Raw genomic sequence first — 23,894 nt, 5'->3', positions numbered from 1 at the left:
CTGCTAAGGTGGTCTCTTGCTGTGTCCCAGAGTCAGGCAGCAGATTACCAGTCAGGCAGCAGAGTGATGATGTCATCTGTCTGCTTCCCGTGGCTGCCTGCATAGTGAGGGCAGAACTGCACTGCAGGGATGCAGGGCGGGTGCCGGGCGGTGAGAGATGATGTCATCTCTCTGCTCCCTGCCTGCCAGCTCACTGTTTGGCCAGCTGTCTGCTCACCCACCGAGCCGTCCAGCTGCTTGCCCGCACTCCCACCTGCCCGCTCACCAACCCAGCCGGCTGACAGCTTGGCCCGCCCGCTCTCTCACCCGTGGAGCACTCACTTATCCGAATTCTCGAGGGGGGGGGGCATTTGCCCCGTTGCCCCCCTTCCCCCCCTGGATCTGCCCCTGCTATAGAGTGCCACTTGAGTGACAGATCTGAGTCTGCAGGGACTTCTGACATTACATCCAGGATGCCTATTGCACCCAGCAGCAGTCTCAGGGTTTTGGATGTCTACATAAAGGAGTATCAGACAGTCTACACACAGAGAGAATATAACATGGGATCCAGATCTCTCACCCTCAAGGTGAAGATGCAAAAATAAAGACATTTCCTCCATGTTTGGTTAAAGTAAGGTCCAGTCCACTGATGGAAGCTCACCTGAGGTTGGCTGGTTGAAGGACCTTCCAGAATATTGCCTCCATGTTTGGTTAAAGCTAGGTCCAATCCACCGATAAAAGCTCACCTCGGGTTGGCTGGTTGACAAAACACCAGTTGAATTTTGTTTGAAAATTTTAATTTTGGGCAGATTTGTTTGATTTTCTAATGATGTCAAATCAATGTGTGCTTGAGAAAATTTAAAGGATGAAAAGTGTTTCTCGAAGAGGAAATTCTAATTGTGAATGTGATTTTTGTTCATAAAAAAAATTGTACTTACTTTAATGAGGCCTGATTAATACATCTGAGATTCCATTCAAATAGCAGATCCAAAATTTTAAGGACAATTGAATAACATTTTTGAAGTGATGGCAAGAAACTAATGATTTCTTTTTATGAATGTTCAAATGAAAATCTATCCATCTATGACCAGCTTTACACAGGACTCCACAAAAGAGTGAGCGGTAGATGATGTCCTACTGGTCATCCCTGCTGCAATGCTCTTCAGGGACAGGAAAATAAAACACAGCAGGCCGCTAGGGACCAAATCCCTACATAAGGAATTGTTGCTTTATTTCACTGAAGTGCAGCAAGCCTCATTTACTTTAAATCCTAAATCTGATTTAGGTCATAACGAAGGAAGGAGAAGGCCAAATGTGGCCCAGAAATACACAATTGATGTGCACATACTAGTAATCAAACCCTCTGACATTTATTTAATCTCTTGGTGAGTTCTCTATTTGCAATATCTGCTGTGCCCATTATGAGGGGTCCCCACCATCCCAAGTTCCTTGGTCTGAACATTTCATGCCCCCATTATATGGAGTTCTTACCAAACCTGTTCCCAGTTCCTAGCTCTGAACATGTCCTGTGCATGTTATGAAGGATTCACACCATACCTGCACCATACTTGAGTTCCCGATTCTAAAAAACAGCTGTGCCCAGTTCCTGGGTCTGCACATCAGCTGTTCCTTGAGGGTTTTTCATATCCCTGTGCTGATATCCTAGATCTGCATTCCTGCTGTGCCAAAAAAAAAAGAGTTCCCACCATCCCTACATTGGATTGCACACGTCTGTACACCTGCTGTGTACATTGGAAACTGTTCCCCTGGTCCCTTCTCTGAGTTCCTGGGGCTGAGCACTTGCTTTGACCATTATAGGGAGTTCCCACCACCACTCTATTTAATTACCATATCTGTACACCTGCTGTGTCCATTATCAGAAGTTAATGGAAGTTAAGGGATCTTCGTTCTGTAAACCTGCTGTGCTCACTATGAGGAATTTCCACCATCCTTGCACTTAGTTCCAGTCTTCTGGGCCTTTTATGAGCAGGTCCCATCCTTGCTGCGCAAGAATTTTACCCTCTTGGCTGAACTGTCCACCTATAACCATGACAATCGAGCATGACCCTCATAATCCTCTTTCTTGCTCCCTCAGACTCCTCCAATCCATTATGCAGTGAGGGATGGAGACACTATGGACTCAGCTGTTACTACTTCTCTTCAGACACAATACCATGGATCGCCTCCAAGAAAGCCTGTGAGGACAAGAACGCCCACCTGGTGGTCATTAATGGCGAGGGAGAGAAGGTATGAATACTGAATAGACACTTCCCACCGTGACAGCTCTACTGTCAGATCACATCACTACCAGAAGTATTTGATTATTATGCTCTCAGCCTCACCCTGTGAAGAGATTATCCAGCTTGCAGGACAATAATCTAAGCACTGGTAGACCGAGAATGAGTGAGGCAGGTTGATTGATTAGTTGGCCCTTTGAAAACACACATGGTAGCCACCATCGTGCATTTTATGGAAATCTCTCCCTTTTACAGCTTATGCTGTTGCAATTCCGACCTTTAAAAAATGTGTATCACTTGCTGCCTCATCCAGACTGGAATGTAACAGAGTTTACACTGCCATAGCCCCTTCACAGAGACAAAGATCTTTAATCCCTAACTAAAGCATTAGGCGGTTCAGCTTCGTTATTTTTAAACATTTAAAAATCACAAGAATCATTTACAGAAAATATATTGCAAAAATAGACACATGTGACAGGAAAATAAAATGGTTAAAAATAGAAAAATACTTCAGTAAAGTCCAGTTGGTCTTTTGCTCTGATTCCCTTAAAAAGTAAGTCCAGTCTGATATATCAGAATCACTGAGCCATCGTTTTTTGTCACCTCGATGGGTATTGCGGAACAGCCCACTCAGTCAAAATGTCCTTTTTTGAAACTATCTTAAAAACATCTACAGTATACTCCTATCTGACTAGGTTTCATCATAGTTCATAGTCCGTAGGGTTCAATATTGAGTTGGCTCACCCTTTGCAGCTATAACAGCTTCAACTCTTCTGGGAAGGCTGTCCACAAGGTTTAGGAGAGTGTCTATGGGAATGTTTGACCATTCTTCCAGAAGCGCATTTGTGAGGTCAGGCACTGATGTTGGACGAGAAGGCTTGGCTCGCAGTGTCTGCTCTAATTCATCCCAAAGGTGTTCTATCGGGTTGAGGTCAGGGCTCTGTGGAGGCCAGTCAAGTTCCTCCACCGCAAACTTGCTCATCCATGTCTTTATGGACCTTGCATTGTGCACTGGTCCAAATCATTTGGTGGAGGGGGGGATTATGGTGTGGGGTTGTTGTTCAGGGGTTGGGCTTGGCCACTTAGTTCCAGTGAAGGGTACCCTTAAGGCGCCAACATACCAAGTCATTTTGGACAATTTCATGCTCCCAACTTTGTGGGAACAGTTTGGGGATGGCCCCTTCCTGTTCCAACATGACTGCGCACCAGTGTACAAAGCAAGGTCCATAAAGACATGGATGAGCGGGTTTGGGGTGAAGGAACATGACTGGCCTGCACAGAGCCCTGACCTGAACCCGATAGAACACCTTTGGGATGAATTTGAGCGGAGACTGCGAGCCAGGCCTTTTCATTCAACATCAGTGCCTGACCTCACAAATGCGCTTCTGGAAGAACTGTCAAACATTCCCATAGACACACTCCTAAACCTTGTGGACGGCCTTCCTAGAAGAGTGGAAGCTGTTATAGCTGCAACGGGTGGACCAACTCAATATTGAACCCTACGGACTATGAACTATGATAAAACCTAGTCATATGGAAGTATAATGTAGATGTTTTTAAGATAGTTTCAAAAAAGGACATTTTGACTGAGTGGGCTGTTCCGCAATACCCATTGTCCTGACCTTAAACCAACAGAACACCTTTGGGATGAATTAGAGCGGAGACTGCGAGCCAGGCCTTCTTGTCCTAAATCAGTGCCTGACCTCACAAATGCTCTTCTGGAAGAATGGTCAAACATTCCCATAGACACACTCCTAAACATGGTGGACGGCCTTCCCAGAAGAGTTGAAGCTGTTATAGCAGCAAAGGGTGGACCTACACAATATTGAACCCTATGGACTAAGACCCCATACACACTATTAGATTTTCTGCAGATTTTTGTCTTCAGATTTACCAAAACCATGTAGTGCAAGGGCCTGCCTGATTGCATACAAATTTAAACTCTTAAGCCGCGTACACACGAGCGGAATGTCCGACAGAAAAAGTCAGACGGAAGCTTTTCATCGTCTGTTCCGATCGTGTGTGTGCCTCATCAGACTTTTTTTATGGAAAATTCTGACGGACCTAGAAATAGAACATGTTGTAAATATTTCCGACTGAACCAATATATCGGGAAAACCACTCGTCTGTATGCTGTTCTGACGGACCAAAAACGACGCATGCTCTGAAGCAAGTACGAGACGGAAGCTATTGGCTACTGGCTATTGAACTTCCTTTTTCTAGCCCCGTTGTAAGTCACCGCGTTCTGGACGCTTATTCTGACGGCAAAACCGATCGTGTGTACGCGGCATAAAAGTTTGACCTCATATTATATGGTTTTGGTAAATCTGAAGACAAAAATCTGCAGAAAATCTAATGCCTGGTACACACGATAGGATTTTCCGATGGAAAATGTTCTAAAGGAGCTTGTTGTCGGAAATTCCGACCGTGTGTGGGCTCCATCGGACATTTTCCATTGGAATTTCCGTCACACAAAATTTGAGAGTTGGTTCTCAAATTTTCCGTCAACAAAATCCGTCGTTGTAAATTCCGATCGTGTGTACACAATTCCGACACACAAAGTTCCACGCATGCTCAGAATCAAGCAGAAGAGCCGCACTGGCTATTGAACTTCATTTTTCTCGGCTCGTCGTACGTGTTGTACGTCACCGCGTTCTTGACATTCGGAATTTCCGAAAAATTTGTGTGACCGTGTGTATGCAAGACAAGTTTGAGCCAATGTCCGTCTGAAAAAAAACCATGGATTTTGTTGTCGGAAAATCCTATCGTGTGTACGGGGCTTAAGACTGGGATGCCATTAAAGTTCATGTGCATGTAAAGGCAGGCGTCCTAATACTTTTGACAATATAGTGTAGACCCGAACCTGAGGACAAGTACTATATGCACATAAAGGGGTAAACCGAGATGACCAACAATTCCAGAGGCAAAATCTTGGTTTTTAATGTAAAGAACATCAAGAGTGAATGTGCATCAATACGTAATCAGTTCAGAAAGATAATCATATCCTGTCAGAAAACCTCAAAAATTATGTAGAAACAACTAAAAAGGAACAGTGTCATTAATATAGGCAGCATTGCAAAAGAAAAGAGAAGGAGAAGGGGAAATGAGGGTGAGGGGGAGAAGAGGAAATGAGGGTGAGGGGGAGAACAGGAAATGAGGGTGAGGGGGAGAAGAGGAAATGAGGGTGAGGGGGAGAAGAGGAAATGAGGGTGAGGGGGAGAAGAGGAAATGAGGGTGAGGGGGAGAACAGGAAATATGGGTGAGGGGGAGAAGAGGAAATATGGGTGAGGAGGAGAAGAGGAAATGAGGGTGAGGGGGAGAAGAGGAAATGAGGGTGAGGGGGAGAACAGGAAATATGGGTGAGGGGGAGAAGAGGAAATATGGGTGAGGGGGAGAAGAGGAAAGGTATGGAAGGGGAACAGAAGGGCAATTGGTGAGGTTGAGGGCAAAGGAGTGGGGTAGAGAACATATAAGCTTCCATCTTCCTGCTCCCTGCACCAAACCAATAAGCAAATACATTACATTCATGGACAGTTGGAGTCCAGCCGTACAACCAGAGGGCTTGTACTGGCACCCAATGCCTAGTGACAAGAGTCATGGTATGCTGACGTCAATTGTTGGGGAACATTCTCCCTTGTACTGTGACACAGAACATGAATACACCATATAACAATATAGTCTGATCACACAATAAATTACTCAATTCACTCAACGGTATAGTGCCTAATGTGCTGTGTGGAGAAAAGTTCCCAGAGCCATCCTGTCATGCATGTCTTGACTTTACCCCATAAGCATTATGTGGCCCCTAAGGTACCACTGATATACAGTCAGGTCCATAAATATTGGGACATGGACACAATTCTAATCTTTTTGACTTTATACACCACCACAATGGATTTGAAATGAAACAAACAAGATGTGCTTTAACTGCAGACTTTCAGCTTTAATTTGAGGGTATTTACATCCAAATCAGGTGAACGGTGTAGGAATTACAACAGTTTGTATATGTGCCTCCCACTTTTTAAGGAACCAAAAGTAATGGGACAGATTAACAATCATCCATCAAGCCTGAAGTCTGGGATACATAGACATCACCAGACGCTGGGTTTCATCCCTGGTGATGCTCTGCCAGGACTCTACTGCAACTGTCTTCAGTTCCTGCTTGTTCTTGGGGCATTTTCCCTTCAGTTTTGTCTTCAGCAAGTGAAATGCATGCTCAATCGGATTCAGGTCAGGTGATTGACTTGGCCAGTGCATAACATTTCATTTATTTCCCCTAAAAAACTCTTTGGTTGCTTTCGCAGTATGCTTCGGGTCATTGTCCATCTGCACTGTGAAGTGCCGTCCAATGAGTTCTGAAGCATTTTGCTGAATATGAGCAGATAATATTGCCCGAAACACTTCAGAATTCATCCTTCTGCTTTTGTCAGCAGTCACATGATCAATAAATACAACAGAACCAGTTCCATTGGCAGCCATACATGCCCACGCCATGACACTACCACCACCATGCTTCACTGATGAGGTGGTATGCTTTGGATCATGAGCAGTTCCTTTCCTTCTCCATACTCTTCTCTTCCCATCACTCTGGTACAAGTTGATCTTGGTCTCATCTGTCCATAGGTTGTTGTTCCAGAACTGTGAAGGCTTTTTTAGATGTTGTTTGGCAAACTCTAATCTGGCCTTCCTGTTTTTGAGGCTCACCAATGGTTTACATCTTGTGGTGAACCCTCTGTATTCACTCTGGTGAAGTCTTCTCTTGATTGTTGACTTTGACACACATACACCTACCTCCTGGAGATTGTTCTTGATCTGGCCAACTGTTGTGAAGGGTGTTTTCTTCACCAGGGAAAGAATTCTTCGGTCATCCACCACAGTTGTTTTCCGTGGTCTTCCGGGTCTTTTGGTGTTGCTGAGCTCACCGGCGCATTCTTTCTTTTTAAGGATGTTCCAAACAGTTGATTTGGCCACATCTAATGTTTTTGCTATCTCTCTGATGGGTTTGTTATGTTTTTTCAGCCTAATGATGGTTTGCTTCACTGATAGTGACAGTTCTTTGGATCTCATATTGAGAGTTGACAGCAACAGATTCCAAATGCAAATAGCACACTTGAAATGAACTCTGGATCTTTTATCTACTTCTTGTAAATGGGATAATGAGGGAATAACACGCACCTGGCCATGGAACACCTGAGCAGCCAATTGTCCCATTACTTTTGGTCCCTTAAAAAGTGGGAGGCACATATACAAATTGTTGTAATTCTTACACCGTTCACCTGATTTGGATGTAAATACCCTCAAATTAAAGCTGAAAGTCTGCAGTTAAAGCACATCTTGTTTGTTTCTTTTCAAATCCATTGTGGTGTATAGAGCCAAAAAGATTAGAATTGTGTTGATGTCCAAATATTTATGGCCCTGTCTGTATCTAGCGGTGCAATGTCAAATGTGCAGTGCTTGAGTTGTATCCCTGGCCCTCACGTCTTACAAGGCACCACAACAAAACCAAACTGTACACAATACTTCAATAAGTATCAGGTGTGATGAGGGATATGAACAATGGATAAGGGAGGGGAAGGAGTTCACAGGTCTAAAGCTTAATTGATGGATAAAGACACATAAGGGAGAGCGGGGGAAGGAAAGCATTTCTCAGATGTCCTTTCCCTAAAGTCCATCCAGTTTATAGTCTCTGAGCAGACTGTGGACTCGTTTTTTTTTTTTTGTTAAATAAACAAAAAAAAGGCCGACAAATTTGAAAAAAATAAATACATTTTTCTTTGTTTCTGTTATAAAATTTTGCAAATAAATAATATTTCTTCATGAATTTAGCCCAAAATGTATTATGCTACATTTTTTTTCCAAACTATGCTACATTTGTTTGGTGAAAATAACCCAAATCAGTGTATATTATTTAGTCTGTAGGAAAATTATAGAGTCCACAAACTATGGGATATATACATATGAAAATTGATCAATCCTGATGTACTGACGGCCAGTCTAATTTCTTGACGCCCAAAAGGGCCAGCACAGTACAAATTTCCCCCAAATTACCTATTTTTGGAAAGTAGACAATCCACTGTATTTAGTAAGAGATATATATATATTTTTGACATTCCCTGTGAAATTCCCTGATGAAGGAGACAGCATTCATTTCTGAAACGCGTTGGGTTCAGGAAACTATATCTTTTCTTTTGCAAATTTTTGTATCGATTGTATCCACAGCCATGTGCAATATATTATATGTGTTTTTCAATAAATATTCTATATTTTTCTACCATTGTTTGCCTATATGGTAGTGCCTCCAAAGTCCAACCCCTAGGGCTTTTTTTCTTTTTCCTGGTATATTTGGGATGTGGCACACCTCTCTTAGTTTCCCTTTTCATTAGTAAGAGATATGGGCAATTTTTTGAAGTTGTTATTTTTTTTGGTCACAATTATTTAAAAAATTAAGAAATCCCCCCCCAAAAATTCATCATTTTTTAAATTTTTCTTTTACATACTATCACCAGTGCAGTACAAAAAAAAAAAAAAAAAAAAAAAACAATTTTTAACATTATTTTTTCTTTTTTTTTTACAATTTTTTTTCCCAACAAACTGTGACCAGAGCAATGCAGTGTTTCCATAGTAACACTGTACTACTCTGGGTAAGTGATCAGGAGTTTTTTTTACACATTATGATTGCTTACACCAGTGAATTTCATTGGCATAAGCAACCATTTTAACTGAATGAAACTGGTTCATTCAGTGTCTCTTGTTGTGATTAGCTGTGATTGCCCAAAGCTAATCACATGGCACAAATGGGCTATGATTGGCCCTGTCTGTACCATGTGATCACTGTGACCAATCACAGCTAGCAACATAATAGTACACAATGGCTGGCATGAAAGGAAGCCATCCATTTTTTTACAATTGTCATGCGATCTGCTGTGATTGGCCACATTGATCACATGGTACTACTAGCAGGCCAGTACAGTGATCAGTCATGGACTGTGTCCCAGGGAAACAGCCAGTGACAGATCGTGCCACTGTGCGCTCCCATCTGGCCCATAGCACAATGACGTCTGGTGTTCAATCAACAAGTTCCCTGCCAGGAGCCATCAATGTCCTCTTGTGCAAATGCACCACAAAATAGTCCATTCAGCACCCCAAAGTGACTGATGGTTGTTTGAGGTACAAAGTCTTTGAGTTCTGGTTCCAGGGTCCTCAACAGTTCCTGGGAAAAAGAGGCACTGCCAGAAGACGTGCAAAGCTATTTTTTCATGGATAATACATAAGGGACAGTGCCTGTATCTGTTCACGTTTCTGGCATGCATGTGTCATGGTTATGCAATAGAGTTTGTCTGTCAGCTTACCTGTCTCCATGTGTTCATCTCTGGAGACCAGCTGACCCTCACCTGACAACTTTTGTAAACTCTCCTCTGGCATGGCTCCACCCCAGCTCCTATCAGGGAAGCCTATATTAACCTGTGCACTGCAAGCCAGCAGTGCTGATCAACCATTGTGTGTTAGCTTTCGTGTGCACTTGCTGTGTTTCCTACGTCTGATTCCAGTTACCGACTTTGGCCTGTTCTCGACTCTCCCTGTCTGCTTGTTACCCTGACCTTTGGCGTGTTATGTTTATCCTTGTCTGCTAGTTGCCCTGACATTTGGCTTGTCCCTTACTTTCCTTGTTGTTCCAGCCTGCTGCCTCCTTCCTCTTCTCCTGTAGTCTACCGTGAGCGTGAGCTGTGAGACCCTGGGGGCCGCGACCTGGAGCCAGACTGCAGCTCAGTCCATCCTCACCACTAGGGGCTCTGGTGAACACCTGCTGGCTCTTAGACTCCGCGTCCTGGGGAATCTATGCTCTAGCTCCCAGTGGGATCTGTGTTAGTGATCCAGTAGACCTGCTTCCTGAACCTCCCAGGGTTCAATCTGCAGCAGTCAGTCCTAGGGTCCACTACCTTAGCGGTGCACTTCCGACTTGGGTTGCCACATCATCCCTTTAATCCAGGACACACATTAATTACACAGGTTCTGTGGTTGATTAAGGTGGTAATTAAACTCATTTGGTGCCTTATCTGCATTAAATCAGCCTCAGAACCTGTGTAATTCATATGTGTCCTGGATTAAAGGGATGATGTGGCAACCCTACTTCCGACTCCTACAGAGTGCATCTGTCACCTGGCCTCAAGGTGACCTGACAGCATGAAAGCCCTCAAAGGCACCCCTCATTGTATCACCATCCATGCCACGTCTTTGTGCTTGTTGGTAGGCCTCTTTGACAAAACATTCCTCCAAACCACCTTGCAAGTGGCTAGAAGTAGACCCAGAACCAAGGACACAGTGTCCTTGGTTCTGATCGATTTGTAGACAGTCTTTGGTTTCCAGAAGTCGGTCCTGACTCCACATAACCTCTGCTCCTTGATAAACTTTAAAGTGTCCTAGTAATGCCAAGGTATGTTCTAATTATGAGGGAAGGAGCTGTCCCATTTACCCAATCCAAGGAACCTCCACAGAGGCAGGAGGAAAAAAAACATGACATGGAGTTTCCACCAGAGTGCCCTGTCTGTCCGATCTATCAAAGCCCTATGAATGTATGCAAAGAACATCCTCAGTTGTGTAGTGATGTCGGGCACGCCCTTACTGCTTTTGGCCTGGAATAAAAATTCATCTAAAGATGCTCATGGGTAACATAGCAGCCATCAAACTAGTATTTTTGGAAGGAGGTCAGCAGTGGCAGCCTCTATGTTTATATTATGGCAAGTTTACAATAAAATAATTTTCCTCAGAAATATTTTTATTTTTTCAGAATCTTTAGGTTTTTATGCAGTTCTAAATGTCGTTATGTTAGATAGCTATACATTGTCAAAAGATTGTTTTTCTAGAATATATTTCCTCTCTCCTGCTTTTTTTAACCTTGACCTTGCTGGCCAATTTTTAAGGCTGACTTCAGAGATTTCACAAGCCTAGAGATGGTTTTGTACCATGTCTGTGTCTCAGGGGGAGGATCACATTTGTTTTGGGGTGTGAAGTGCTCCCACCATTTTGTGTGGGTTTCCTCCAGGTGCCCAGTTACCTATCCAATCCAAAAATATACTGGTAGCCCAACTGCCATCTCACCAAATCAGCCATAGTGTGTGTGTAGGCAGGGGAAGTTAACTACTTTGCCACTAGGTGGCTCGGTACCAGATTAGTGTATGGTACAGCAATCAGTGTGTTCAAATATTAGGCTCCTTTTAGGTAGAGCCCCCCCCTACAGTGAGGTCAGGGGTGAGTAAGCACCCATACATACTGTAAGTCAGATAGAGAGAGCGGCACACACTCTCTTGGGGCATGAGATCCAAGAACCCCACACTTATGAGGATGTAGCCAACACACGTAGGCCCTGGACATGGCAGGAGACCAGGTGGAGTAGACCTGTGCATAGGAGGAGCCAGCTGTAGTCATTGTGTCCCTTATGGAGATGGGGGCTAGGGTGGAGTGCAAAAAAAAACACTTTAGATCCCTTTGTGAGGCTGCTTCCCAAGAGGGTTGCTGGGAGAGATGTACCAAGCCAAAAGGTGACTGCAGAGAGCACAGTCCTGTGAGTACTAATGACCCTGGACAGAGCAGAGACTGAAAGGTAGATGGCTGCTGGATGCTGTATATCAGGGATATGCAATTAGTGGACCTCCAGCTGTTGCAAAACTACAAGTCCCATCATGCCTCTGCCTCTGGGTGTCATGCTTGTGGCTGTCAGAGTCTTGCTATGCCTCATGGGACTTGTAGTTCTGCAACAGCTGGAGGTCCGCTAATTGCATATCCCTGCTGTACATGCTTTCACTTGTGACTACTGCGGACCGTCCACTAAATATGATTGACTGTGTATGTTAAGTGATTTCGGAATGTATATACCTGTGTTGGGGGAGAGGGAGGAGCCGGATGTGGGCATGGGGTTGGTGCCGACGCTGAGCCTGGGAAGCCCGGCGTCTCCCCTCCCGTGATGCAGGCTCCGGCTCACATGCGGGTCATCCCCTAGCCCGTCGCGGACTCCTCGGCCTGCTGCCTTCGCCCCCCCCCCCATCGGATACCTCCGCTCCAAGTGTAAGCCGTGACTGGTACGGGCAGTGAGTGAGAGCGGTGCTCTCCATTTGCCTGTATTGGACCGGCAACATCGTGCAGATCTCTGCCGTAGCAGTGAGTGCAACGAATCTACCTCTGTGGGAGCTGGCTGGCCTGTGTAACCCCGCCGAACCTAGTGACAGAACACGGAGCTTGTGGTGTCCGGCGCTGGGGAGGCCGACCCACAAGCCATCCATAAGAAACCTCAAGTCTGCGGCTGTTAGTGCCTGTTCTGGTATCGTGGAGGCTGCGGGACGGTATCAAGGTGCAGGGAAAATCTCCAGAGGATGAGTGATTTGTAAGCCACTGATCTGCTTAAACCCATCTGAGGGGGTAAGTGACTTTTCAGATCTGTATGAACTATAAGATGCTACATGTTACAGTCACATTCACCCGGCTCAATGAATTAAGGAAGAGTGGTAATTAGCAATATCTTATTAGACTTCAAGTTGATCACAATAACTATTTTGTTATCTATACCTAAGGGTGACTGGAACTATAATGGAACTACAATGCACAATGGCCAGGGTATAACGCATGGCGCTTTTTACCTCAAACTATTCAGCCTCCAGGGAACTGTAGTCACTGTAGACTCTGTGGCGATAGCCAGTGACTCACCATACATTACTCCTGTCAGGAACAAATTAACTGCCAGCCCTCCAATCCAATAAAGAAAAAAACATACACTCACTGCAAACTCACTGCAAACACATATCTACTGAAAACTTAGAGCACAGAAAAAAAAAAAAAAAAAGCTGACATGGGAGCCTGATGTTAATAGTGCAATTGTTTAATTGTGCGGACTGTTTGTTTGCTGTTCGTGTCTAGTGCACAGCCTGAACTTTCACAGTAGCAGACTACATGACAGCAGCAAAGAAAGCCCGGGAAAATCAACTGGGGCAAAAAGCAAAACTCCTGAAGGCCCATCCAAAATTGGGACAAGAAGACAGTTGGCTGAGACCGATATCCGCTCCACTGGTTGCGAGACAATGGAAGAAATAACAACGGGACCCCAACAAAAAAAACAGCTCCCTACAAAGGGAGAAATGGCAGAAATGTTTGCGAAGCTTGAAACATCGATAAAAGGAGAGATAGGAATCTTGCGTGAGAATATGGAATATGAATCATATCCTAAAAAGTGTCAAGGAGGTAGAAACCACGATGGACAGGCAAGGGGCCGAGATAAAAGATCTTAAGCTTCAGATGGAAGAGATGCAGAAAGAACAGAGAAACATAATGTATAGACTGGAAGACCAAGAGAACCGAAATAGAAGGAAAAACCTCCGGATCAGAGGTCTTCCAGAGCTACAAGGTGAAAAAGAGAATTTACAAGAAAAAATGGACGTCATCTTTGGAGGCCTGTCAAATCCAGTCGTAAAATAAAACTTGAAAGAGTCCACAGGATTAGAAAGCCGGCCGAAATAAGTGGGGACGTCCCGCGGGATGTTATTGTAAGATTCCATAACTACCAGGATAAGGAACAGATCAAAGCCAGCATAAGAAAAAAACAACCAGTGAAGTTCGGTGATATAAACCTGCAAATATTCCCAGACCTGGCTGCGGAGACTCTATCTAGGAGAAGAACTCTGAAACCATTACTGGCCTTACTCAAAACACATGACATCCAATACTCTTGGGGCTTCCCAGCCTGCCTAATTGGACGCAAAGAAGGTCGCTCCGCAGTATTTAGATTCTAGGAAGAAACGCAAAAATGTTGCCACCGCTTAGATGTCCCATTAGTGGAAATTCCGGGTTGGTGGGAAAAAACAGCAAACCATGAGTCTACAGAGGAACTAACAGTCTGGAAACCAGTCCTTAAAGCAAAATGAATTATTATGCAGAAAAAAATAAGATTTAAAGAAACTTAGTAATGGCCCATTTATATATATATAAGTTAGATGGGGAGGGGGGCGGCGGGGGAGCGGGGGGACGGATGGGCACAGGAAACTCCCAATCCCGGGGGGAGTATCGGTTTCAATTATGTCCACTTCGAGCTCAACCTCTAGGGGGACAACCGGGAGGCCGGGAGGTGTCAGTGAGGCTACGGTTATCTGGGTCTACGGGAGGCCCATTTCCCTCAACCGAATGGGGGGGAAGGTGTGGGAGTCTGAGGGGGGAGGTTGGGTGGGGTGGGGTGGGGAAGGGAGGAGGTTGGGAGGTAAGCCTGCATCCCATTGTCTACCACTCCTTTGGTTAGTATTGAAAGGTAAATCTCCTTTTGTCTCAGATAAAAAAAGATGTCTAGACTAAACATAATCTCATATAATGTAAGAGGTCTAAATTCCCCCACTAAATGTGGGAACGTTTTGGGTGAATTAAAACTCCTGAAAGCGGATGTTATTCTGCTACAGGAGACGCACCTCTTCCTGGGTAAGAGCCAGAGCATTTATTCCAGAGAATACCCGACTTGGTTTTAAGGAGATTCTCCGACCAGGGGTGCAAAAGGAGTGGCGATCGGATTCGCCAAGCGCGTATCGTTTAAGTTGGAAGAGAGATTGGTTGACCCAGAGGGGCGATTTCTGTTTCTAAGAGGTAAACTAAATGGGTCAGTTTGCTCATTAGCAAATGTATACGGCCCAAATAAAAACTCAAGCAGATATTTACTGGGAATCCTCGCAAAGTTTGAGGAATTCAGGCAAGAGGGGGCTATAATAGCAGGAGACTTCAACTTGTGTTTGGAACCAGGTAAAGATTGTATGTCGCGTGCGCGGGGGACTGGTGGGATGTGGCTGAACAAATTAAAAAAGAAGCTGCGCCTATGTCAACTTGTAGACGTTTGGAGGACACAACACTACAATCTAAGAGACTACACTTTCTACTCCCCCGTACATGCGACGTACTCTAGATTGGACTTCTTCCTCGTAGAACATTGTCTCCTGGAGGAGGTCGAGGGCACAGATGTTGGTACGATGACCTTCTCTGATCACGCGCCTATAAGTCTACAGCTGAAAATAGGCAAGCGTAAAAACTGGGTTAAAAGTTGGAGACTCGATGAGGATCTCCTCCACGATAGAATAATTGATAAACGAATCAAAGAGGAGCTGGAATTTTACTTTAAAACGAACGTACCGGGTGAGACGTCAGAAGCCATAGTTTGGGAGGCCCACAAAGCTTTTATCAGAGGGATTTTTATGATGGTGGGATCCGAGGTTAAGAGAAGAAAGGAGAAAGACAAAGTAGTTCCTAAACAAGAAATTCATAACCTTGAACAACTACATAAGAAAACGGGGGATAAGGAGGTATTAATGAGTCTACTAAGGAGGAGAGAGGCCATGCGGGCTTTAATCAAACAAGAAACCCGAAAAATGTATAACCTCGTGAAAAAAGAAAGATATATAGGTGGCAATAGACCTGGGAGATTTCTGGCTAAGGCCCTGAGGAAGAAGAAAACCTCCAACTATATTGATAAAATAAAAACAAAGGCAGGAGACATTAGATTCAAAGATAAAGAGATTGCGGAAATTTTCCGTGATTATTATGGGGAGTTGTACGCTATCAATAAAAATGACACCCAGGAAGGGAGGGAACAAAAACATGAGAAAATTAAAAGTTATTTAAAAGATAGTGGTATGATTAAGATCACGGAAACCGACCAACATATTCTAGAGGCCCCCATAACGGAGGAAGAAGTAAGAAGAGCCCTTAAGAAAACGCCAGTGGGCAAGAGCCCTGGCCCTGAGGGGCTGACAGTTCTTTACTATAAAAAATACCAGGATTACTTAATCCCCAATATGTGTTCTTACATGAATGAAATTGGGGATAAAGGGGAAATGAGGAGAGAAGCACTGGAGGCTAATATAGCTATTATTCTCAAACAGGACAAAGATAGTACACAGTGTTCCAGCTATAGACCCATCTCGCTTTTAAACGTTGACACGAAATTATTCGCCAAAGTGCTTGCGGAAAGACTGAAACAAATTATTAAAGACATCATACATCCTGACCAGGTCGGGTTTATTCCGGGAAGAGAGGGATGTGATAATAGTATTAAAACACTCTTAGTGACACAGAAAATTAAAGAGAGCGGAGCCCCAGGTCTACTCCTGTCTATAGACGCTGAAAAAGCGTTCGACAGAGTAGACTGGGGCTTCATGACGTGCACCCTTGAGGAGATAGGAATTAGGGAAAGAGCCCTCAGATGGATTAAGGCACTATACTCTCGACCTGCAGCGAGAGTGAGGGTTAATGGCTTACTCTCGGAGCCATTTGAAATGTTCAATGGCACGAGACAGGGGTGTCCACTTTCCCCACTGCTCTTCGTATTGGCTCTTGAACACCTCCTTTCCAGGATTAGGCTAAACCCAGACATCAGCGGGTTAAAGATCGGCAAAGACGAGTATAAACTGGCTGCCTTTGCGGATGATATCCTGCTTTATGTTACGCGCCCGAGGATTTCCCTTCCGAATATTATTTCTACATTAACAGAATATGGGAAGCTCTCTAATTGTAAGTTTAACCCGACTAAATCGCAAACGTTAGATATCAATGCTAGCAAACTCAGAGATAATGCATACCAAAAATGTTTCCCATTTATTTGGGGGAAAAAAGAACTTAAATATTTAGGGGTCAAAATAACCACAACAAAAGAGGCTTTATTCCAGGCGAATTTTATGTCCCTTCTCAATGAAATAAAGCAAGAGCTAAACAGAATAACACACGGACAGTTATCCTGGGCAGGTAGAATTAATACCGTATTTATCGGCGTATAACACGCACCGGAGTATAACACGCACCCCAATTTAGGAGGGAATTTTAAGGAAAAAAAACTTTTAGGAGGGAAGTTGAAGGGAAAAAAACTTACATTTAAATGCCCATCAGTGCAGCCTTCTCAGTGCAGCCTTGTCAGTGCAGCCTTGTCAGTGCAGCCTTCCCCAGTGCAGCCATGTCAGTGCAGCCTTGTCAGTGCAGCCATGTCAGTGCAGCCATGTCAGTGCAGCCATGTCAGTGCAGCCTTGTCAGTGCAGCCATGTCAGTGCAGCCTTGTCAGTGCAGCCTTGTCAGTGCAGCCATGTCAGTGCAGCCATGTCAGTGCAGCCTTGTCAGTGCAGCCTTCCCCAGTGCAGCCTTCCCCAGTGCAGCCTTCGATCCCCTGTCTTCAAAATCGCCGACCGCGATTTGAAAATGGTGCCGCCGGCGCCGAAATACACAGAGCCGGTCCTCGGCTCTTTCCGGCGGCTCTCGTTCACTTTCGGCTCCACTCGTAGTCCCGAGCGGAGCGGTTCGGATAGCTCCGCTCAGGACTACGAGTGGAGCCGAAAGTGAACGAGAGCCGCCGGAAAGAGCCGAGGACCGGCTCTGTGTATTTCGGCGCCAGCGGCGCCATTTTCAAATCGCGGTCGGCGATTTTGAAGTTGTGCAGCTCGGGATCGCATGGGATCGGCGTATAACACGCACCTGCGACTTTCCCCTGATTTTAAGGGGAAAAAAGTGCGTGTTATACGCCGATAAATACGGTATATATAAAAGGGTAATACTACCTAAAATTACATACAAAATGCAGATGCTTCCAGTGGCTCTCCCACAGGCATACCTCAGGAGTCTACACACAATGTTCCTAAAATTTATCTGGAGAGGAAAAAAACCTTGCTTAAACTTCGCACAGCTAACTAAAGAAAAGGGCAAGGGAGGGTGGAGAGCACCAGATATTAGTAAGTATTATGAGGCAATTGCCTTGACACGTGTAATAGATTGGGTGAAAAACAATACAGAAAAACACTGGGTAAAAAATTGAATATATAATTAGTGATAGTAAGTTAAATAAGATAGTATGGATCCCACCCCACTTAAGAAAACTTAGTACTGAAACACAGCACATTACTAGACACGCACTTAAAATATGGGACTCACTGCATAAAAGGGAGGGATGGGGGTTTAATTCACCCCTAATTTCACTTAAGGATTCAGAATATTTTGCACCGGGGAAGGAGGAGTGGTTTGGAAAGTGGATACTGGCGGAAAATGCTCAACTAAATGATGTGATGAACCAGGATAAAATATGTACATTCCAGGAACTTAAAGATAGGGAAAATTTGCTAGTCATAGACCCATGGCGGTATAACCTATCGTGCCACTTTATAGACTCACTCCCACAGCCAATTAGATCGGTAGGCAAACTACGCCCACTGGAGAAAAGTTGTATGGAAAAAAAAAGGAAGGGGGGGTTCTCTAAGATCTATAAAGTATTAAAGGAGTTGGGGAATACGGATGTCCCACCATATATTAGGAAGTGGGAGAAGGAGTTGGATTATAAGATCACAGATCCAGAAGCGTGGCAGATACTGAGGCGAGTGAGCACTACGTCGGTTAACTGTAAAATACTGGAGCTGAATTTCAAGTGTCTGGCGAGAATGTACATGACACCCGATCGAGTACATAAATGCCAGAAGGAAACTTCACAATTTTGCTGGAGGGGATGCAAAGAAACAGGGTCAATGGCGCATATTTGGTGGCCCTGCCCGGAAATTAGAAAATTTGGGGGGGGGAGTAAGGGAAATAATCGAAGAGATTACCAACATTGATATCCCGGATGACCCTTGGGAATGCCTATTCCATAAGAGCGAAATGCCCATAAAGACATATCTGAAAACGCTATTACCACAGCTCACTGACGCGGCTAAGAGCCTCATACCTAGGTATTGGTATAAGAAAGGAAGACCTATGATAAGAGATTGGTTTAATAAAATCAATGAAATCTATAGCCTAGAATACCTTAGGTTCAGTGAAGGGACGAAAGTGGAGGCCTTCGAGAAGAAGTGGAGGGAATGGGCGGAGTTTAAAGACTCTCTAAGAGCGGCCGAGATATGAGGTTCTTAGCTCAGGGTTGAGGAATCGGCCAGATTGTGGTAAATGGTTTAGAGCAGTGTTTCTCAACTCCAGTCCTCAAGGCACCCCAACAGGTCATGTTTTCAGGATTTCCCTCAGATGAAACAGCTGTGGTAATTACTAAGGCAGTGAAACGGATAAAATTACCTGTGCAAAATAATGGGAAGACTGAAAACGTGACCTGTTGGGGCGCCTTGAGGACTGGAGTTGAGAAACACTGGTTTAGAGGGTGACGAGGGGTCATTTGGGAAGATAGGAGGAGAAAAGATAAGGAGTGGTAGAGGGGGATGAAATAAAGGAGGGGTGGTTGGGTTTGGGGAGGGGGTTGGGAGGGGTTGGGAGGGGGTGGGATGGGCTGGGAGGGGGGTGTGCTTTTGGTTGGTAAAATAAGATTAGAGTGCATTTCAGCCCACTAAGGGTAAAAAAATATATATATATACCTCTGTTGTGACTGTAATGCCATTTTCTGTATACCGCCAGCAAAGCACAGCAAAACTATTTCTTGTGTGAACATTCCTTCCTTGGGAATTTAAAGGTCTAGCCCCGGGAATGTCACATGGAGGTTATTGGCAAGGAGCAGGGCACAAGAAGGGTGGAAGGTTCAGTCTCCGCAGGACAGTTTCTTGAAGGGCTGGAGTGGGGGTAGGGAATAGTGCTTTGGTGTCAAAACCAGCCAACCACGAAGCCCCTCTTACGTGTGTGTATAATAATTCATTTTCTAACAACTTCTATATTTTGTCTTTCTTAAGAATTTTCTGCGTGGAATTGAGAGTGTGAGGAACACATTCTTGTGGATCGGTCTAACGGATATAGATGGAACCTGGAAATGGGTGGATGGATCTCCTTTTGACGTAACTCCAAAGTAAGTACACTAAAACCCCAAATTTCTGAATCCTCCTCACATATCCCCAACAGTAAGATCTGGCAAAATTATCTGAAAAGGTGGCACACTGATGGGTCCTTGAGATGAAGTACATTGTTGTGACTTTATTTCACTCCACCCAGAGCTTTACAATATCTTGTCACCCAGAAAACCACAATGTACATATTATCAATATCGATCTATGAGTAAGTCCTTATGAGACAGCCCTCCTGAGTAGGGATGAGCCGAACACCCCCCGGTTCGGTTCCACACCAGAACCTGCGAACAGGGGCGGACTGACAACTCATGGGGCCCCCGGGCAATAGAAGATCATGGGGCCCCCTGTGTCTCCGCCCACATGCAAGCCGCACCTACACAAAGCCCCACTTACATGGGGCACACAGTAAGGCACATCACATGGCACACTGCAGAGCACGGGGCACATCATGGGGCACAGGGCATGGGGCACACAGTAGGGCACATCACAGGACACATAATGGGGCACCCAGCAGGGTTTATTATGCTGTACACATCAGGGCACATTATTGAGCACAGCATGGTGCATCACAGAGGGTACAGGGCAGATCAGTGGGTACACAGCGGGGCACATCACAGAGCACATCAGGAGATACACAGCAGGGAGCGTGCTGCACATCACAGGGCATGTGGCAAATAGTAGGGCACACAGCAGGGCACACAGTAGGGCACATCCTTGGGAACAGGACACAAGCGGTACACATCAGGGCACACATCCCAGGGCATGGGGCACACAGAGCACATTACAGGGCACACAGTAGAGCACAACAGGCGGTACACAGCAGGGCACATCACAAGGCACATCACAGGGCAAGGGGCACAGAGTAGGGCACATAAGGGGGTACACTAGCAGGGCACATCACAGGCCATGGGGCACGCAGTAGGGCAAATAGCAGGGCACAAACCAAAACACAGGGCACACAGTAGAGCACTGGGATCCTCCAGACTTAACACAGTGTCTTTCAGGGTAGCCATCAGGGGGGAAGGCGACACAGTGGGGGTGGAGGACACAGGGAGACACCATGGGGGGGGGTTGGAGGGCACAGGGGGACACTGTAGGTGGGTGGAGGGCACAGGGGGACACTGTGTGTGAGTGGCACAGGGAGACACCATGGGGGGGGGATGGAAAACACAGGGGGACACTGTGGGAGGTGAAGGGCACAGGGAGATACTGTGGGGAGGTGGAGGGCACAGGGGGACACTGTGGGGAGGTGGGGGGCACAGGGGGACACTGTGGGGGGTGGAGGGCACTGTGGGGGGGAGGTGGAGGGCACAGGGGGGCACTGTGGGGAGGTGGGGGGCACAGGGGGGCACTGTGGGGAGGTGGGGGGCACAGGGGGACACTGTGGGGAGGTGGGGGGCACAGGGGGACACTGTGGGGAGGTGGGGGCACAGGGGGACACTGTGGGGAGGTGGAGGGCACAGGGGGACACTGGGGGGGTGGAGGGCACAGGGGGGCACTGTGGGGAGGTGAGGGCACAGGGGGGCACTGTGGGGGGGGTGGAGGGCACTGTGGGGAGGGGGGAGGTGGAGGGCACAGGGGGGCACTGTGGGGGGCACAGGGGGACACTGTGGGGAGGTGGGGGCACAGGGGGACACTGTGGGGAGGTGGAGGGCACAGGGGGACACTGTGGGGGGGGTGGAGGGCACAGGGGGGCACTGTGGGGAGGTAGAGTGCACAGGGGGACACTGTGGGGAGGTGGAGGGCACAGGGGGACACTGTGGGAAGGTGGGGGGGCACAGGGGGGCACTGTGGGGAGGTGGAGGGCACAGGGGGGCACTGTGGGGAGGGGGGAGGTGGGGGGCACAAGGGGGCACTGTGGGGGGCACATGGGGACACTGTGGGGAGGTGGGGGGGCACAGGGGGGCACTGTGGGGAGGTGAGGGCACTGTGGGGAGGTGGGGGGCACAGGGGGGCACTGTGGGGAGGGGGGAGGTGGGGGCACAAGGGGGCACTGTGGGGAGGTGGGGGGCACATGGGGACACTGTGGGGAGGTGGGGGGGCACAGGGGATCACTGTGGGGAGGTGGGGGGCACAGGGGGTCACTGTGGGGAGGTGGGGGGCACTGTGGGGAGGTGGGGGGCACAGGGGGACACTGTGGGGAGGTGGGGGTCACTGTGGGGAGGTGGGGGGCACAGGGGGACACTGTGGGGAGGTGGGGGTCACTGTGGGGAGGTGGGGGGCACAGGGGGTCACTGTGGGGGTGGAGGGCACACAGGGGGGCACTGTGGGGAGGTGGGGGGCACAGGAGGACACTGTGGGGAGGTGGGGGGTACAGGGGGACACTGTGGGGAGGTGGAGGGCACTGTGGGGAGCACAGGGGGGCACTGTGGGGAGGTGGGGGCACAGGGGGTCACTGTGGGGGCACAGGGGGACACTGTGGGGAGGTGGGGGTCACTGTGGGGAGGTGGGGGGCACAGGGGGACACTGTGGGGAGGTGGGGGTCACTGTGGGGAGGTGGGGGGCACAGGGGGTCACTGTGGGGGTGGAGGGCACACAGGGGGGCACTGGAGGACACTGTGGGGAGGTGGGGGGTACAGGGGGACACTGTGGGGAGGTGGAGGGCACTGTGGGGAGCACAGGGGGGCACTGTGGGGAGGTGGGGGCACAGGGGGTCACTGTGGGGAGGTGGGGGGCACAGGGGGACACTGTGTGGAGGTGGGGGTCACTGTGGGGCACAGGGGGACACTGTGGGGAGGTGGGGGTCACTGTGGGGAGGTGGGGGGTGGAGGGCACAGGGGGCACTGTGGGGAGGTGGGGGGCACAGGAGGACACTGTGGGGAGGTGGGGGGCACAGGGGGACACTGTGGGGGCACAGGGGGACACTGTGGGGAGGTGGGGGTCACTGTGGGGAGGTGGGGGGCACAGGGGGACACTGTGGGGAGGTGGGGGTCACTGTGGGGAGGTGGGGGGCACAGGGGGACACAGTGGGGAGGTGGGGGTCACTGTGGGGAGGTGGGGGTCACTGTGGGGTCACTGTGGGGGTGGAGGGCACACAGGGGGGCACTGTGGGGGTGGAGGGCACACAGGGGGGCACTGTGGGGAGGTGGGGGGCACAGGAGGACACTGTGGGGAGGTGGGGGGCACAGGACACTGTGGGGAGGTGGGGGGCACAGGAGGACACTGTGGGGAGGTGGGGGGCACAGGGGGACACTGTGGGGAGGTGGGGGGCACAGGGGGACACTGTGGGGAGGTGGGGGGCACAGAGGGACACTGTGGGGAGGTGGGGGGCACAGGGGGACACTGTGGGGAGGTGGGGGGCACAGGAGGACACTGTGGGGAGGTGGGGGACACTGTGGGGAGGTGGGGGGCACAGGAGGACACTGTGGGGAGGTGGGGGGCACAGGGGGACACTGTGGGGAGGTGGGGGGCACAGGGGGACACTGTGGGGAGGTGGGGGGCACAGGGGGACACTGTGGGGAGGTGGGGGGCACAGGAGGACACTGTGGGGAGGTGGGGGACACTGTGGGGAGGTGGGGGGCACAGGGGGACACTGTGGGGAGGTGGGGGGCACAGGGGGACACTGTGGGTGGGAAGCTGTGCAGCAACTTTCTAATAGCAGCACGTGGTACAAGCTGCTGCACTTTCCTTCCTACATGCAGAGTAGCGCGGGAAGCGGCTGTATACAGACCTCTCGTGATGTGCTCCTCCTCCTCCTCGCCGGCCCCTCCTCTTTTCTGTCCGTCCGAGGTGATGACAGATACAAGCACCTGGGATGGACGGGAGGGAAGGAGGGGCCGGCGGGGAGGAGGAGGAGCGCATCACGAGGTGTGTGTATACACTGCAGTCTCTTAGCAGTGAGCAGAGACCCGATCAGCCCGTCAATCACAGCTAGCTGACGGGTAGATCGGGTCCCGAAGTGGAAGCTGCCATGGGGCCC

General features: G+C 48.0%; 1 protein-coding gene across 1 annotated transcript in view; it reads left to right on the top strand.

The window, feature by feature from the left end:
- The window catches only part of LOC141134915 (C-type lectin domain family 10 member A-like), an 88,462-nt gene that overhangs the window by 53,428 nt on the left and 11,140 nt on the right, over positions 1–23,894 (top strand). The window contains exons 7-8 of the mRNA XM_073624348.1: positions 2,075–2,226; positions 19,865–19,977. Of these exons, the coding sequence (XP_073480449.1) occupies positions 2,075–2,226; positions 19,865–19,977 (265 nt within the window). The remainder of the gene's footprint in view (positions 1–2,074; positions 2,227–19,864; positions 19,978–23,894) is intronic.

The sequence above is a fragment of the Aquarana catesbeiana genome, linkage group LG03 (assembly GCF_042186555.1).
Source record: "Aquarana catesbeiana isolate 2022-GZ linkage group LG03, ASM4218655v1, whole genome shotgun sequence".
NCBI classification, from domain to species: domain Eukaryota; kingdom Metazoa; phylum Chordata; class Amphibia; order Anura; family Ranidae; genus Aquarana; species Aquarana catesbeiana.
The sequence above is the reverse complement of the archived record's forward strand: the minus strand, read 5'-3'. Positions and strand labels throughout refer to the sequence as shown.